The sequence below is a fragment of the Megalops cyprinoides genome, chromosome 1 (assembly GCF_013368585.1).
Source record: "Megalops cyprinoides isolate fMegCyp1 chromosome 1, fMegCyp1.pri, whole genome shotgun sequence".
Classification (NCBI taxonomy): domain Eukaryota; kingdom Metazoa; phylum Chordata; class Actinopteri; order Elopiformes; family Megalopidae; genus Megalops; species Megalops cyprinoides.
The window spans coordinates 26,283,355-26,301,112 of NC_050583.1; the positions used below are offsets into that span (position 1 = coordinate 26,283,355).

At 41.2% G+C, this 17,758-nt stretch overlaps 1 protein-coding gene across 1 annotated transcript; it reads left to right on the forward strand.

Annotated features, from left to right (window-relative positions):
• Positions 1 to 3,147: 3,147 nt before the first annotated feature.
• bmerb1 (bMERB domain containing 1) lies at positions 3,148 to 17,311 on the forward strand. Its single transcript, XM_036537081.1, has 6 exons — positions 3,148 to 3,425; positions 10,537 to 10,657; positions 12,592 to 12,665; positions 14,642 to 14,756; positions 15,187 to 15,269; positions 15,486 to 17,311. Exons 1-6 carry the CDS (start codon positions 3,338 to 3,340, stop codon positions 15,602 to 15,604), a joined length of 600 nt encoding a protein of 199 aa, XP_036392974.1. The 5' UTR covers positions 3,148 to 3,337; the 3' UTR covers positions 15,605 to 17,311.
• The last annotated feature ends 447 nt before the right edge of the window (positions 17,312 to 17,758 follow it).

Here is a 17,758-nt window from a genome sequence, read left to right on the forward strand (position 1 = left end):
TCAATTCAGGCTGTGAAACCAAACAAGCACATTCTCTGTCCTTTATCATTTTTGATCTATAATACCTGCCTCAGTCTGGGGGCAAGGGGAAAGCGATTTGGTTTCCGCACACTGCCTTTGTTGTTTATTAGCAATTAAAATATTTGCTTTGGTTTTGTTGCTCTTTTAATTGTAAAAGCAGTGGAGCCAATATTCTTGTTAGTAGTTAGAATAGTGAATTTCTAATATTGTATTATGGTGCTTTCCTTTTAAAAACTACCAATGTGAAAAACAAATGGGAAGTAAACTATCAAAGCATTTCTGATTATGCTGAACATTACTTTTATGGTTATGAAGTGTTTATTATTTTGTTTATAGTCCATCAGACCCTGACTGCCTGATGTAGTATGGCAATATATGAAGGAACTGGTTATTTACTTGTTATTAAAAGGTTGTAGGTTGAATTCCCTGGTGGTGTATTGCTGCTGTGGTCTTAAGTAAATTTGTAGCTGTACAAATGGGTGAATTGTGAACTGTGTATGCACCAGCTGGCCAGCAAATATGTAATGTAATTATATTTTATGCACAGAAAGAAGCATGCATTAACCATTTTCTCTAGTACAGTACCTTATTATTCCAAAGGAATATTTACTGTTACCTGCTGGAAATCTGTTTTATGTAATGTTGCTAAATAATGTGGTATACAGTGTAATAACATTTTGGGAGGTCTAAACATGATTTTAAAAACTGAAGAGATGAACATATCTGCAATTTAACCATTAGTTACATGGATTTTTAAAGCTTTGGGATTTACCAGTAACATAGCTGTGTCATTATTGTCTATTCAGACAATATAGTATAGTGTAAATCTTTATTGGCTTGTGCCCCTAGTATGCATGATATCAATTTATTTTCTCTAGGTCCTTCTGTAATTTTATGTCTAGTATTAACTTGTTTGGAGACTGCACAGATATTAAATGTGAAACTTCACGAGCCAATTTTTTCTCGTTGATTTGATTACTTGAACAAATTCTTACCATAAACAGTGAAATAGGCCATCCATAAAATTTTGCCTGTCTTGACTATCTTGGCTTGGGCCTGTTATGTAAAGGTGTCATTATGACTGGATATGCCAACATCTGGATTTCTCCAGGGGATATTTGTCATGTCTGTTTGAGGCTTGTTCTCTGTTGTTTTGTTCCAAAATTCAACTGTATGTGTGCATTTTTAAATGTGCGTTTCATTTGGTGTCATGTGGCAGATGACCAGCACAAGTCCAAATTTCTTAGCTTATGGAATAATGTAAGTTATTTTCCAGTCTAGTTTTGTTTGTTTTCCTAAAGAGCTAGCGAAAATCCAAAATTGCCAGTGGTAAACTGTTACAGTAAAAGCAGACACCTCTCATGTCTTAGAACTTTGATGTTGTTACTCTCCTCTGTAATAGTGTTTTTGTAGGTAGCCATTGAGTTATATTTCAATATTTTTAATATTACTGCATTAATCCATCTCCAGTTGGGTTTTTACAGTGTTAATACAGAGTGTTTTGTATTTTTTCATGTAATGGACAGTATTATTCCTATCTGATGTCATTGAAGAACAATTATCAATTTCTAAATGTTGAAGCAGAAGATTACAGGAGAGGGTAAGTGTCCTATTGGTGCTATAGAAACCGTATTCAAAACAACTAATGTTTTACTTACAGTTGTTTGAATTATAACCATTTCAGTATTGGCACAAAAGGTTTATCCAACACGTTTTTGATGTACCAGAAGATAATACAACTTAATATGTTTTACTTTCTGGGGGAATTACCAGTGCTGAAATTATGTCTATTCATGGAGTGGCAAATAGTCTGCTTTTATAAGATTGTGAAGATGTCTGTCTTAGTGGATTCAAGTTCATTGTCATTGCAGTATATCAAAATGTAATTTATATGTTTGTAATAAAACAATGTGTTTGATCAATTTATTGCATGAAACTTTCCCTGCCTTGGGAAATTGACTTGATTGAATATATTTTTTGTATAGGTTAATGTTCTGTTGATTGTCTTCCAGTTGTAAGCACACAAATAAAGACATCAAACGAATACTGTAGATTCACGTTTTTGTAAAGTATTTAACTATTTCAATGTAGGATAATACTATTGCATGTTATAAATAAAATTAATTTTCGCGAGGAAGTGGATTACAGTGTCATTCCAATTAGTATTTTCGAAAAGCGCACGACATCGCATGATAGCGTCGCAGGTGCTCGGTTACACGCCTGTAATTTTTGGCCGCTTGCAATATGAGCTGCAAGGTTACTAAATATAAAGATGAAAAGACTCTTTATGCAACTCTACAATGGCACATAAACTGAACTCGTGGGAGAAATTGCCAAGGACACTCTCAAGCACTGTCTGAAAAGTAGAAATACAACACGGGCAGATAATGTTTGCAATTGTACTTTATACCAACAGCGTTAGCGATTGAAATAATGAATGTGAAGATCAGTGAACCCGGAACCTGCTTGAGCAAAATACCGTTGCGCTCGAGGTCTTGGCCAAACCCCGCCCTCTCTGGTCATAGCTAAAAAAAAAAAAAAAAAAAAAAAACACAGCATGCACCATCTGTACTCCACGCAGGACCTTAGGTTATCGCTGTTCAGATTATGTATCGTAACCTCTTCTGTGAATGCACCCATTTGTGTAGTTAAACAATTAAAAATCCGCATACATGCACTATGAAAAAACCTCAGGAAATACTTCTCAGCTGCGCATGTCCGATAATGTCTGCTCGTCCGTATGAATATTTTATTTTTACAGTTAACTCCGATTCCACAAACACAGTCACAATCAAGTAAGCACATGCTCCCTTATAACAATTTCCCATTCGCAAAACCACCAGAAGTATTTCTATTATTAGTGGTATATGTATTACCAGTGGTATTTCATAAAGAAAAAGCAATATTGAGAAACTAGAAACCCACAACATGGATTGAATAACCCATCTTTGGTAAAAACCTTTCTGTCCGTTATATTATTTCACTCTGCAAGTTTAGGTTGGCATCTCCGTTTTAATCTGCTACGCATCCTCTCCTCCTTTTGCCTCCGCTCCGTCCCACTGTGCGCATGCTCCCTGCATCCTTCAACGCATCACATGTCTGTAGTGCTTCAGTAAATCCCAGCCCTTCGTGGAGAAGGAAGATGCTGAACACCTTTGGGTGGTGGAACCTGAGAACCGGGCGAAAGTAATCTGGCTTGAACGATATACAAACGTATAACCCCCGAAAGACAAACACACGTGTGAGAGCAACAAACCGACTGTTATTGTCGATATATCGGTGGTAAAAAAAAAAAAAAAACCAAGAGGCACAAGCTATGGAATTAAAGAAATCCATTTCGGACTGTGATCGAACGTTGAAGAGCTACGGCGCTGTGCTTGAGACAGAGTGGCAAACGGACAAAGGTGAGCGTCGTTCATAATCATTTGTTTAAGTACCTTCACTGCAATTTGGTAAATGGCTTATAATGTCATTATGAAAGAGTTATGTCCTGTTATTGGTCTTCGATAAAAATACTTTGGCGACAGTGCTGTTTTTCTCTGAAAGATAGCGTTGCAAACAACACCCATTGTCAATACATATTTCCTCCTCTGACAGTGTCAGGGTTGAGTCCAACAAACTACGAAGCTGAAACGTTATTTTCATCATTCAGGTTGAGCGTACATATACTTGCATGTAGTGTTTCGTCGAATATAATTAATTTATACCGATCACTCAGCGTATTTTGATTGTGCCATTTACATTCGGCGTGTACCTCAATGAACAGATCTAGTTCTGTCGCAGATTGACTCAGGCGTGTTATTCGGAGAGCAACTGATAAACGATGCCATAAGTATTCCATAAGTATTTGCAGAAATCGAACATCACGGTTAAGTAATTGGAGGATGGAGATATCATAACAGTCTTTGCTTGCTCAGTATACTCCAAGGTATTGTGCTTCGGGCAGTCCCGGAGCTGCATTTTCCCGCTTTGTTCAACTGCTGCCTCCTGCTGTAGGCGAAAACATCAGGTGTATAAATGTTTACCAGATTTTCACCTGCTGAGACGTTACATATTGTACTGTAAGAGACTGATGGCAGGAAGATCATCAGCTGAATATCCCACTGCACTGTCCAAACAGTGGACAATACATAAATCAATACAAATCTGTTCTGTCATCCCTCTAACAATGCTAAATTAAGAGTATTAGGTGTTGAAACTAATTACCAAATAATTTTTGTTTAATGGACATTTACTGGAATTTTTCAACCTAACTGCAGTGTACTTCCCTACTTGTAAGTTCTACTTTGGCTCACAATTAAAGTGAAGGGTTACTTTTTTCTTCACAAACATAACTTTGAATCACAAACATTATTTTATTGTTTAATTGAAATAATCAGTGCTTATGATATTGACTGTATACAGGGCCAATGTGTGTTCTTTGAGAATGTGGTATGGGTCTTTAGATGGGTGACTAAAAACATCCTTGACATTGTTTAAAGGTAAGTTCTTTCTGTAAGGGTTTACTTTTCCAATATCTTTATCTCTGATAGTCAAACTAGGTAACTACTGTATCCAGCAAAAAATAACTGGTTGTTAGAGCCCACATAGAAATAGGCAAAAAAAAAAAAGCTGTTCAGCTACCATAATGTAAAATAATTGTTGGAAAGCGTCCCTTGGCTTTAGATTGCATTCCACATTTTCCCATTGACAATACATAGTTTCTACATGAGCTGTGAGCTGCAACTGGCAGTACTGTTACCAGACAGAAGAACTAAATTGTCAGTTGATCGATGATAAATATTGTTATTTTGAACTTGTACTCTACACATTTTTGATGTGTAGGCAGTTCAGAAAATTGTAGTATGGGGTGAGTGAATGTGGAAAGCTATTGAAGATGGCAAATGTTTTCATGAAGGGTGACATTGAAGTGGGTTGGAATATTAAATACAGTATCAGGGTGCTAACGGGGTTCATCCACAAATTGATTTCTGTATGTAGAGACATGCAAACATCTGTACATATCCTCACACAACACAGTGAAATTTCAGTTGTGCATTTATGTTTTCCGTACTAAAAATGTATAGAAACAGCTTTCCTGGTTGAAACCTTTGGATACATAAAAAGGCAGTTCAAGTCATAGAGTGACTACAGTTCCATGCAGAACCAAAGTAATCATTGGCTGTGACTGATGATGTCTGACATTCATTGTGTTGAGTGTGGACAGGGAGCGAAAGAGCATGTGAGGCTGGGAAATACGGTCAGACGAATTCAGTTCAACAGTATGAATAAAAATGTCAGCAACTATTTTTAGCAAGCTTTTCTGTCCCTATTCTGTCCCAGTGCAGCAAGAAGCTGTGTAGGCTTTGATTCCTGATGTAATTGAACAGGACTAACACGCTGGCATAGTGTGATTAATGTGTAGGTCTAGGACTCTCACAGCAAAGATGAGGTATGCCCCTCTTGACACTTTTAGAAGGTCTCTTGCCTGGAGGAAGGAGCAACAGTTTAAGCTGTGCGAAATTTCAGGAGTAGGGAATGGAAAAAACAAGGTGACAAATTTCTTACATAAACCTTTTTGTGTTTATTTTTGTTTCCTGAAGCTCAGGCTAGCCAAACACGAATCTTTTCCAGTGTAGAAATCTCATGTTCTAGCAGGCTCCTTTGTATTCATCAAGTACTCAGTGTGTTTGACCTAATATTTTTCTGTCATTTTTTGTTTTGCGATTTCTGGGTAATCCTCATCCTCTTGCCATGCCCCTCTATTCTATACATCCAAACAGACAAGGAGCCCTCTCTCTCCATTTGTTTTTGTCTTTATACATACCAATACTATACCATGAAGACAAATGAAAATTACCAATGATTGAGCTCACGCAAAGACCACCAATGATTGAGCTCACCAAAAGACCACCAGTTTACTATAGTGGTATTTAATCATAATATGCATATATGTTTTTCTTCTGAATGTGGTTTTCTTGGGTTATTTCCCAAATTAGAGACAAATGTATTCCTTTTGAGGTGAGTAAAAGCTACAGCCCCTGTATCAGACTCTCTCCTAATTTATGCACTATGTATGAAGACTGCTTTGGAGTTTAAATGAATGCATCTGAGTGCTGAAAAAATTATTTGTTTATTAGTTAGATTGTGTCTGGCTCCGCATATCCTGACTTGTCATCTTATCTCTGGTTTTCCTCCATGAATATTTGGTTAATGATGATATCAATTCCTTCTTTCAGTGCTACAGGGTCCGGTTCTAAATTTGATGCTCTCTGTGAGTTCCTGTAAACTGGTCATTTTGTCATACATCTGGTACTTCCAGTAAGAGTCACCCCTGGAACATGGAACTCCATCAAGGACTAACAAAATGGCTCATTGAATGAAAATCAATATAGCCTCTTCTTCCTGCTTTCTGGGATGTGTGAAGCAATGTTGTACACCTCATGGGTCTCTTCCCAGTGGTAAATTGTGGGGATTGTGTGCAATAGCTTAGCAATCCCTTCCAGCAATGGAAAGCTGTGCAGTTTATTTCAGACACCCTGTCAGGACCCTACTCTGTCGTCCCAGTTCTGGCATTGCATTATTCACCCAAACCTTTGAGGATGACAGTGGGTCAAAACAAGATTATTCTGTTTTGTTTAGATGCTAAAAATAAGTGCAAATCGACGAAAGAAAAGCAACAGGATATTCGATTTGCATGCGAATAAATTCTGCTTTCTTTCCCCTTAAACTGTCATTGTACCACAGTACAGCAGCTCATTCTTCATGAGGAACTCAATATTCATGGTACGTTCTGGTTTGTCAGTGAAGGTCAACATATTTGGATGAGAAATTCGGTTCAGCTTTAGAGCCCTGAAACTGGCCATGTGAGGTGGGAGGGGGTATGCAGCGGGGTCTGCCAGATCTGTGAACAAAAGACAAAGGGAGATACAAGGGTTAAACCACTGCCATGTCCTGATAAGCCCTCAAAGCGAGAAAAGCAGGAGCCCGTTTCATCATCTTGCTTCAATACAGGCTATTTTAGAAGCATATCCCCGACAGTTTTAGGGGAGCTTTTTTGTTTCAAATGACAAAGGAACTGAAATAAATAACAAACGGATGTAGTGTGGCCCATGTGTGGATTCCAGATGAGCAGATAGAGGTAGAATTTTCTCTTCTAAACTCATCCATCAGAAAAGCGTTAGCGCACACTTATTCGCACACTTATTCGCACACTTATTCCGAGGAACGAGGAATAAGACTCCAGAACACCCAACCCAAATGGGGTTATCACACAACAACCCTTTCCCAGTAATAGTGGATTTTCTTTTTTACTAAATATAGTAGCATAGTAGGAAGATAAGGCATTCTGAACTGAATTTTAGTCACTTCTTAGTATGAACCAGTTCGTGAAATGCAAGAGATTTTTCAGTTTCTTTTGCGTACTATTTCTTTCTGCTTCAAGATAACCAGGGTGAAGATTAACTTCAGTGATCAACGTCAGTGTAATTGTTGGATTTCAGCACCATTGATAAGCAATGCTGACATCCTCACTGCTGCCCTGCTATGCTGTGATAGATTAGAAAAATTCACTGTATGCTGAAGGTCAGTTACACTTTCTGCTCTATGGCCCCAGTGCTGTCAGAGGTTTCTCGGTTCCTGCATGTTTCCCAGTGACAGACTCTCAGTGTTATTGCAGAGCATCTTCCCTGTGTTGTATTCACGGCACAGGAGTCCAGATACACAGAGAGGGCAGGACTACAGCAGGGTCAGTGAAATACTTCATACAATGATTACAAAATACTCACAGCAATCCTCCTTCTGGTTGATTAAGTAGTTAATTGTCTACAGCTCAGAGCACACAAAACAACTGTCAACTGAAGGTTTCAAATTCCTGTTTCAGTGTAGAATTCAGTCAACAACAGAAAAAAAGGCCATCTGGAAACACCCACACAGCACATATATGCATATAGGGGATTTTCTGAGTACTTGATTTGTGTAGGATATACTGAATATACTGATATACTGATCTTGCAGCTATACCAAGACAGCTTAAATAGGGTGCTGTGGTTACTGCCCTGTTTGACAAAGCCATAGTTTTAGCCAAAGGTTTGTTATAATGCTCCCTGACGACAAACTAACATTTGTGAACATTAACAAAATCTATTTATTAGCCTGAGGTCTTTGATATAGATGCATGTCGTCATCATTTGGAGCTTTTACAATGATTGTTGTTGTGATTATTCAAAGATGCATTTGATGTCATACTTTAAGAGTTAGTTTAATATGCAATCCAGAGAGGAAAAGCTACTTTCGATTCCATCTTTGTATGATCCCTCAGTTTGTATGACTTTGCATGGTCACTTGGAAGGTTAAATTGAGTTTAAACACATTTACTGAAGGTGGGCAGCAGGTGGTTTAAGAACTTAATGCACAGGAGATATTTACCTTTGAGATCAGACACCTTCACCTGCATTACTGTTTAATAGCTGAAATTCATGCAGCTCCAAAGCTGCAGATTCAGCATCAAGTCTGTTCAGACAGTCACAGGAGAGGGAAGTGAGAATAATTTATTTGTGGTCTACTTCGAGGGAATTTCAGGACAGAGCGAAGCCAAGCAGGCTTACAGAGGTGTTTGAGTCCACCTCGTCATCACATATCTGTCACTCGGCAAGGGAGAGGACAGAAGTCAGAGCACTGCATTTCCTCATGCTCAGGAGTTCAGCGTGGTCTTGGTCCCTCTGGCATACCCTGTAAAATATTCATGAGCACAAAGAGAAGGTAGATACAGTTACAGTGCTGTGGGGATAGGCAGGGTCACCGTGCTCTTAGAAGGAGCGATGCTGAAGTGAAGACGGGAAAAGCAACAAGAGCTTTCAGGTGGCTCAGCCTCATTGAATTGTGCTACAGTGTGTTCACCCATGTTAAAGTAATGTGCTACAGCTTGCTCAGTGGATCAATACTGAAATCAGGGTAGCGGTGTGTTTAGTGTTAACTGGGAAGTTTCAGTATAACACATGGCTTTGCCTTTTTGTGTCTACATAATGTTCCAGTCTCTTTTGCTTTAAGTGCTTGTTCATGCTGCCTTTAAACCTAAACCCTGTGAGCAATCATAAATTTACAATGTCAATGTCAGCTTTGCTCTCATGTTTTCCACTATCTGTAGTGTTTCCAAACCTCCGAGCAGAACCTCTCGGGCCCTCGTGTCTTTTTATTTCATTGTAGAAGCCGGTGTGAGCAGGCACATCCAGAGAACTGTAAAAGTGCCAACCAAACAGCATTTTGACAGCAGAAAAGATTGAGGCTCCTGCCTTTTTTCATTGATGTTCAGTGGAACAGCAAAAAAAAATCAATTTGAAGCACCACTAATTTGGCTTGTACTTCAGCAGGTTCAGACAAGTGTGACAAGGTGCAAAGTAATTCATATAATTTCCCCAGGCCTACTTGTGGAAGAGCTCTCTTTCATAATTGGAAAGAATAAGCGTCGTGGAATAAGCAAGGGTGGCATCTTGTTTCTATTAAGTGAAAGTGCTCGGTGATTAATAGCTCAGCCTTTGGTGTTTTGTTAAATGAAGCCACAGCACAAAATAAGACAGAAATAACAGCCAGGGAAAAACAACTGCACATGGTAGGAAACGTGTTGTGTTTTTGTCGCATGTCATTATAAAGGCTTACTGTGAGGAGGATTCCAGTTCCTTTCTCTCTGGTCTTTCGGCCCCATGGGAAGAGAAGAAACATTTCTCATATGCTCATATCTATGCCCCTGGGATTCTGCGGGGTTGTGCTGTCATGTTAACGAGACACACGCTGCGAAGGGGACCAGCTCTAATGAGACCCATTAGGGGAATAACAGGAGAGGTAAGGCTGAATTATGACTGCAAGAATCCTGTTACACAGCGGTGGAAGACACTGAGTGGATTCATATGACTCTGTGTGCCGCTTACTTGCATCAAGGCAAATGGGGTCGGTTATTGCTGCGAGTTCCATTGGGTCAGACAGTCCCTCTGCCAGGTGAAATAGAATAGAATGGCAACCCTGCTTGTGTGAGGAAGTGCAGAAGGAAGGTTAAAATGAGTAGGAGACATCCTGGATTGCACCAGCTGTGTGCAAGTCTGGTCAGGAATGCCAAACAAATGTCTGAAGAGGAACTCAAGACTGTTTTCAGGTGTTGGGGTGATCAGGTGACAGAACAGGATTTGCACTGGATTTGGAACACAGTCTGTGTGGTGACAGACCAGATGTTGGTTTTCTATGATGTTCTGTGAAATAGGAATGACTCTGATCCCATGTAATGCCTCTGAATGCTTCTCTACTCTCTGTTGGATAGGGATTTCATCATATTTAACACATCTTTAATCACACACACACACAATCCTCTTGTAGTGTGCCACATCTGCAGTGCCCTGAGTTGTTTAACAAATGAGCATGTGGACAGTTGACAACTGAAAGTCAGTCTTACCCTCCGGACTGGAGCTGCAGTTGAAGTGTCTCTCTCTGATATTGCTGAATGGCTTGCTTAACGCTGAACCCCATCATCTCATTCTCTCTATCCCTCAGCTCAGTCTGACGTGTCCATGGCAGAGGGCACCATGTCTCCAGATGAGATTGAGGTGGAGATGGCACGAATCCAGCGCCTACGAGAGGTTCTGGTGCGCCGGGAGTCCGAACTCCGCTTCATGTAAGGAACACTGCATGCATTTAAGCAATTCATTCATTACGTCACCTATGAATACCCTGTTTTCAACCGTTTTTCAACTGTTTTCATCCAGAGTTTCACAGATGGAATGCGTTGTACATAAGGGTGGACAGTTTTGACTGTATAGCACAGATTATTCAGACACGCATGATGAGGCGAGAATAGCTGCAGCCATCTTTATGGATGCGACTGTCTGCGCTTTCCCTCATCCTCCCTGCATTTGCATGGCAGAGTGCTGGTATGGTGGCAAGCCTGACAGGTCTAAACTGAGAGAGCGGGGTTTGCAGAGGGAGGGGCCAGCTGACATCAGCACTATCCTCGTCTTCCTCTCTCATCCCCTTACTGTTGATAGCAAGATCGAAAATTCCACAGCAGCCATTCTTCCCTCCACTGTTTACACGCCGGGGGTTGGGGGGTCCGGGGAGGGGATTGGGGCGTTACTGGATGAGTGTCTGATCAAAATTTGACTGCTCTCTGCACTGCATGTGAAATGAATCAGAGTCTCATTCCAGCTTGGATATTTGGGGTCAGTAAGCTTATCTAACCAAAAAGCTGTTGAGCACCACAACAGACTGCAGCTCAACCGTGGCCATGTTCTGTGTGAAGGCTCACCTCCTGTCTGTACTGGCTCTCATGCACAAAAAAAAACAAGCAGCAAGTTCTGGCAGAACTAGCATTGAGTCCATGTGGGAATTCATCAGTGTAACATAAATGGGCTTGAAGTCTTCTTGGTTGAATAGCTTTGGTTGCACATGGTGGGAGAGCTCCATCAGTCTCTTGCTGATTTGGAACTTAGTGCCACAGCACTTTAATGGCTTTATCTGTGACAGTAGCGTAACCTGTGTACCACATCCTATTACAGGTTCTTTCCTGCAATAGGAAAGAACCACATTTTTTGGGGCTCTGCATTGGCAATCTAGAGAAGTGTGTGTTTCACTGGTGGCTGGGTGTTTGTGTTGAGATGTAATTCGGAGATAAATCAGGAGAGGCTGGCAGAGTCAAGGAATCAAAGATCTGACCAGTTTTTGCAGTTTGGAAAATGGTATATGACCAAATCTAGAGGGCTTTTGACCCTCAAGCTGTTCTGGCCCAACAGACCCTTGTGTAACCGTGCCTGACGGCACACCAGCAGGGCGGCGCTGAGGCGCTGGCTCGGAGCCGCGGTCTGACTCAGAGTCGCGCTCGAGCAGACGCGGGGGGGACAGACCGCCGCGCTGGGGTCTGCTGTCGATGGCAGCCGGGGGACCGGAGCGATGCTGAGCGAGAGCCAGAGCGAGAGCCCGAGCGAGAGCTGCGATGAGTCATCGGCATCTCTGATTTATCACGTGGAGATTAAAGTCCCCGCTGGCTGACGCCACAGACAGGCGCTCTCTCTCTCCCCACGCTGCAGAGAGAGATGGGATTTACAGGGGAGGGGACAGCACCAGGGCTGGGGGCGGGGTGCGCCAAACGGGTCTGCCTCACCCACCCCTCTTTCACCGCATCCCCTTAGTCTTCTCATTCTTTCCTGCAGTTAATCGCTGAACATAGAGCAAGCATGCCTTTTGCTTTTAGTATAATTTGATAGTGGTGATCATGATGAGCATGATTATTATTATTTGTGTGTTTTTATAGTTGATCCATTTGGAAAGGCAATGTACTGTAACACGATAGCAAACAAAATCTAACCAAAACTAGATCTGAATACACACTGCATTTTAAAACTACAATGAACATGCAAAGAAATTCAATCAGCATAAAATCAGCAACATTCGGGTTTCGAATTCTAATTCTGATAACAGCAGAAGATCAGTAAATTCAAACTGTATCCATTTATAATAATGTCTGGGTTTTGTTATATATACTCAGTCCAGGATGTAATGTCTCAGTCTGTTGTTGCTCTGTCTCCTTCTGAGCAAATGTTTTTCTCTTTCCAGGATGGATGATATTCAACTGTGTAAAGACATTATGAGCTTGAAGCAGGAGCTGAGGAAAATTGTGACTGTACCTGGTAAGAGCAACTGGGAAAAATGCTATTCTATCCCAGTAGCAATACGTATACATCCTGATACTGGCTTTTTTAACATGACTATGACAGAGTCATAACTGTACACTATATAGTACATATATACTGTAGTGTAGTATAGTATAGTATAGTGTAGTATTGTATAGTTTAGTGTAAGTGTGTGTGTGTGTGTTATTCTGTGTGATATTCTGTTTATGACTATGAATGTATGTCATTAACAGAAAGCACCTGTACTGTGCTCCACTGCACTTTACGGGTCTGGAGATGCACAGAATGCAGCAGTGACGCCTCATCCGCTGCACTCTTTACAGCCGGATGTTTTATGTGTGAGTGACAGTGATAGTGGCTGCGCCCTGCCTATGACAGGAGCGCTCAGGCACACAGAGGACGATCTGACACGCGGAGCGTGAGAGCTGAACACGCCGCCCACGCTGCGGCAGCCCCCTCCCGCTACCGCGCCAACCCGTATCCCTGACCGGGCAGCTCCGTGATCCGCTGTGACGTGCAGATTTATGCGCCTCCGCCGGAGCGCTACATGTGACGATCCTGCTTGTGGGAATTGCACATCGGCCTCCAGTAATTTCTTTCTGGGAAAAGAGCTGATTTTGCTCTTCTGTTTTCCAGTGTGCAATTTCAGAGCCACTTAGAACCTCTCCCTTCCCCTCCCCTCCACGCGTCCCCCTCCCCTCATACTGTGTGAAGGTCAAGGAGGTAAAACAAACTAAATACCCCTTTCATAAATCCTCTTTGGCGCCATTGTTATGCATTTATATGCACAGGATATGAAAAACCCTCCGGCCAAAAATAACACATCACATCTCCACACATTATGGGCACATTGCACCGCGCTTACCTCATGAATTTAATATGAGACTAACATACAGAAAATGACATGAAAAGAATGATGTGGAAATTACACCCAGAGTGTATTGAGGGATTAGTTCATACATAATTGCCAGGAAATATTACCCCAATTTTGACCTAATTTTACCCCAATTACAACAGCGTGTTTTGTTATGCCAGTACCGAAAATACTGGACACCATTCAATATACACAGGCATAGTGGGGCCACAATGTATGTTGGCTGGCATCAGTGCAAACAACATAATGATGCATACTTGAGGGAGGTAAACCTTCCTATGGTAAACATTATACTTTTGGCATTTTTGAAACCTACACACTGTTATAATCTTATAAATAATAAATAAAATAAACTAATGTATAATAAATATTTGGCCATGATGTTTCCTCAGTTTATATCTTTCTTCATTAATATGGGGATGTGCAGTGGTATAGCTATTTATTAGCAGTTCTTAAAACAGCACTTGTAATAGAGGGCTGCAAGCACTTCTCATTTTTCTTCTCATTTAAGCTGTGAGCAGTTAGTCATCTGACTATGTTATACCCCAGTTGTAGCCTCACTATGCAGAGTACAAACCATCTTGATAACTATTTGTCATGTTATACGCAGTGGTATTTGAGCGAGAAGAGCCTTCAAGGCCTTTGTATTAATGTATGGTGGCAGGGGTTGTGTGTGCAGGAAAAAACCACGTGCTCCCACAAACTATCATATTCTACAATCATTGTGTACAGGAAAACAAAATGAAAACCAATCTTATAGTGAAGCATTTTGAAAGTACTACAGGACAGTCATTTTCAGTTTTTTTTTTTCAAATCAGTGGGACCAAAGATCTCATTTTTGACCGGAACTGATTAAATTCATTTTAGCTTATACTCTAAATTGAGCTGCATTGACTTCAGACAGGTCGCTGTAGACATTCCCACATTTTGTGTAACAGCGCTACATCAAAGAGAATTACCAAACAGTGATAGAGGTGCACAAAATCAAAATCCTCCTCTGTGCTGAAAATCTGTGGGGAGCAGCATGGATTAGGGTGTGTGTGTGTGTTTGTGTGTGAGTGTGTGAGTGTGTGTCATTGACTCACTCTCGCCCCAACAGAGAAAGACAAGACCAAGAAACACAGACAGAGGGAGGAAGAATTAATCCTGAAGATCCATAAACTGGTTCAGAAAAGGGATTTCCTGGTGGACGATGCAGAGGTGGAGAGATTAAGGTAACTGGCTGTCTGAGGGAGAAGATATTACTAAGACTTAACTATGACATTCAGTAGTAAACAAAGGGAACCCACGCAAAAAGCCCTCCCACCACTCTCCATCTTTTATATCCATGACAGACTCTGATGACCACAGGGATGCATTCATTTATGGCATAACCACATAACATCAAAAGGAAGAGCTGTTGTTCATGTTCAGTAATGTACCATCTCCCCCTCTGCCACCACCCCAGGATGAAAGGATATTCCTACCTGTAGTCTCCCAATTAAGTCTCTGAAACCCACTCACAGTACCTTGATTTGACTGCATTCTTGTGGGAGGTATATGAAGCTGGTGCGCACTTACACGCTGCGCTAAGATAACGAGCGGTGATGTCGTGCCGAGGCTGGAGTCTGCCATGTCTCACTGCTCTCTCTTTTCCCCCAACAGGGAGCAGGAGGAGGATAAGGAAATGGCAGACTTCCTCAGACAGAAACTTATTCCCCTGGAGAAGCTGACCAAAGTCACGCAGAGTGAGTCTCTTTCATTTCCACTTTCTAGGCTTAAATTTTAAAGCCCCTTTACTCTGTGAAGAGGAAGTGTGAGGTTTTCCAATATTTATATTTGTCCCCTGTGGTGAGGCATAGTTGCCAACGAAAGATAAGATATATACTATGAAGAGGTTTCTCCACATCTCTGTTGTACATGGTTATGGCCCATCTTGGTCAAAATTCTCTTCTGCGTTAAAGGTCTGCCTAAGCCCAAGAAGGCCATCCCTGAGCCACCCCCTAACAAGCCCTCCATCGCCAAATCAGGAGCAGCCATCATCAAGGACTGCTGTGGCGCCACCCAGTGTACCATCATGTAACTATCGCCCACTCCTCCCTCCTCAGAGACCATAGTGTGAGCTGTAGTTACCTGACCCAACTGTCCTGTCCAGCTCTCACCTCATTGCCTAAACCAGAGAACCCTGGTCTAAAAATCAGCTCTGCCTGAAGGAGGGGTAGGGAGACAGACATACTGCACAGCCGGGCAGACAGGCAGCATCAAACTTCTAAGCCAGTAAGAAACCAGTGTGTTTTATTTTTAGAGGCACACACTCTCTGGGTACCTTTGTGCATCACTGCTCTGAAGCTTCACAGAAAACAAGGAGTGCATCGTTTGTCCTGAGCACATCAGGATTCATACTCATCATATTGGCAGAATTGCACTTGGCTTGCAGTCTGCCACAAGATAGATGGATTAAAGTGCCAAACATATACTTCTTCCCATGAGCTCAGGAGAAAAAAAAAAAACAACCACAGCACACTGTCTGCAAAACAGTTACGGCTGCAGAGGTCATTTACTGCAGAATTGAGATTGAGTGAGTTCTTTTTTGCTTACGCATTCAATGCCTCTTAACTACATGAATTTAAACCAGGGTTCTCTGTACACTTGGAAATGAGGTGCCTAGCGTTACCATTACAAAGTCCATTGTACGGTGTACACTGCTATGTTGCTGTGTTTGATAAAAGGGGTATTTATGTGTTTATAACCAGCCCTTTAAAAAACACCTCCTCCCTTATCGCACTCTTACTGGTCAGACCGGGCAGTCTCACAAACTGCATGCTAGAGGTATAGAGGTGTTTGTTTTTCACAAGAATACAAAAGTGGACTCATTTAAGTTGAGAAAAGCAAGACATCTTTGTCACTCCAGCTGAAAATAACGGGGGCTTTTCAAAAGGCCTTCCAACACGAAACTTGTGTTGTGCAACACAGCTCATTATAGAAATGTCCAGCTGAAAACTGGCATTTTTAGTGGTAGAGTTCACTTAAGGGAAGGTAACATCACTGTTGAAACCGAGGGGATTGTACCAGGCTCTTGGCCTTCACTGTAGACAGAACATTAAAGTGGGGGTGGGTTGTGCCAGGCACTCTTGGCAGGGGTGTGCAGGTGTTTGGTATGTTTATACATATAGAGTGAGATCGGTGCACCCAGTTTGCATAGGGACTGTTTGTTCTCCCCTCCAGAACATTTGCGTAAAACTCCAAGTATCACATGTCAGTGAGTCTGCACAATAATGTAAATTGATTATTTTGTAGATTGTGTACGAATCACCACTGTTTCTTTGTATTTGAGACATGAGCAGTAAATTAAATCCCATGTGCTACAGGAAACTGAGTTACCTTAGAGGTAGTTCCATGATCTTCAACATGTCCATTAATATTGCTTTACAAATAGGGGATGAAGATGCATTTGCATGTTAAAATTCTTTAGGCTTTAGGCTACATGTTAGAGACAATATTCACACCGAAAGCAAATTTCAACCAGAACTGAACAAGACATGAATGTGACTGTAAATGTCTGCGAAAACATAAGGGATGCTGCAAAATATATCTGTTAGGATCAAAGACAAAGTGCGAAGAAGCCGTGTGGAATTCACCACAAACCTGGATCTGTTCCATCATTGCTCATCAGATGAAAAAGGTGACCCTGTACTTGACTTTTGAGTTACCCATCAAAAATGTGACACTCTTGAAATTGTGATTTGTGACTTTATAAAAAAAAAAAAAAGGTATTGAAGTAGGAATATTGACTGTTTGCAGCACTATGCTGAAGTTATTAAACCTGTATATACATTTGAATAAATGCAACTTTCTGGAATGCACCTTTTCTTTTCCACAGTCAACTGCCAATTACCTGGGTTAATTGGAGCTGTGGCACATGATTGAAAAGATGGACAACATAAGCAACAATTAACAGCAGATAACAAAAAGGACTGATAGCTGGAAAGCCAACAACCTTGTTTAAATTCTGCATACAATAATTAATTCGCTTCTCAGAAATGTACAAGTAGCAAGACACATGATATAAGACAACTAGTAGCAGCTAACTAACGTTGCCATAGAAAACAGTCTAAAAACATTTGTCTTAAATTAACGCAAACTTACCGGCATACATTCTTATTTCTGACCACTTGCACAGAATCTTCAAGCCAGATAATCTGCAGTGGTCTTTACGTCATCATAAGAGAACAAGGAG

What these genes read in the sequence shown, in the direction of transcription:
- bmerb1 (XM_036537081.1), top strand. Translation starts at nt 3,338, where the DNA reads ATGGAATTAAAGAAATCCATTTCGGACTGTGATCGAACGTTGAAGAGC. An exon ending in AGAGTGGCAAACGGACAAAG is followed by an intron (nt 3,426 to 10,536) that starts GTGAGCGTCGTT and finishes TCTATCCCTCAG; the next exon opens with CTCAGTCTGACGTGTCCATG. An exon ending in GAAAATTGTGACTGTACCTG is followed by an intron (nt 12,666 to 14,641) that starts GTAAGAGCAACT and finishes TCGCCCCAACAG; the next exon opens with AGAAAGACAAGACCAAGAAA.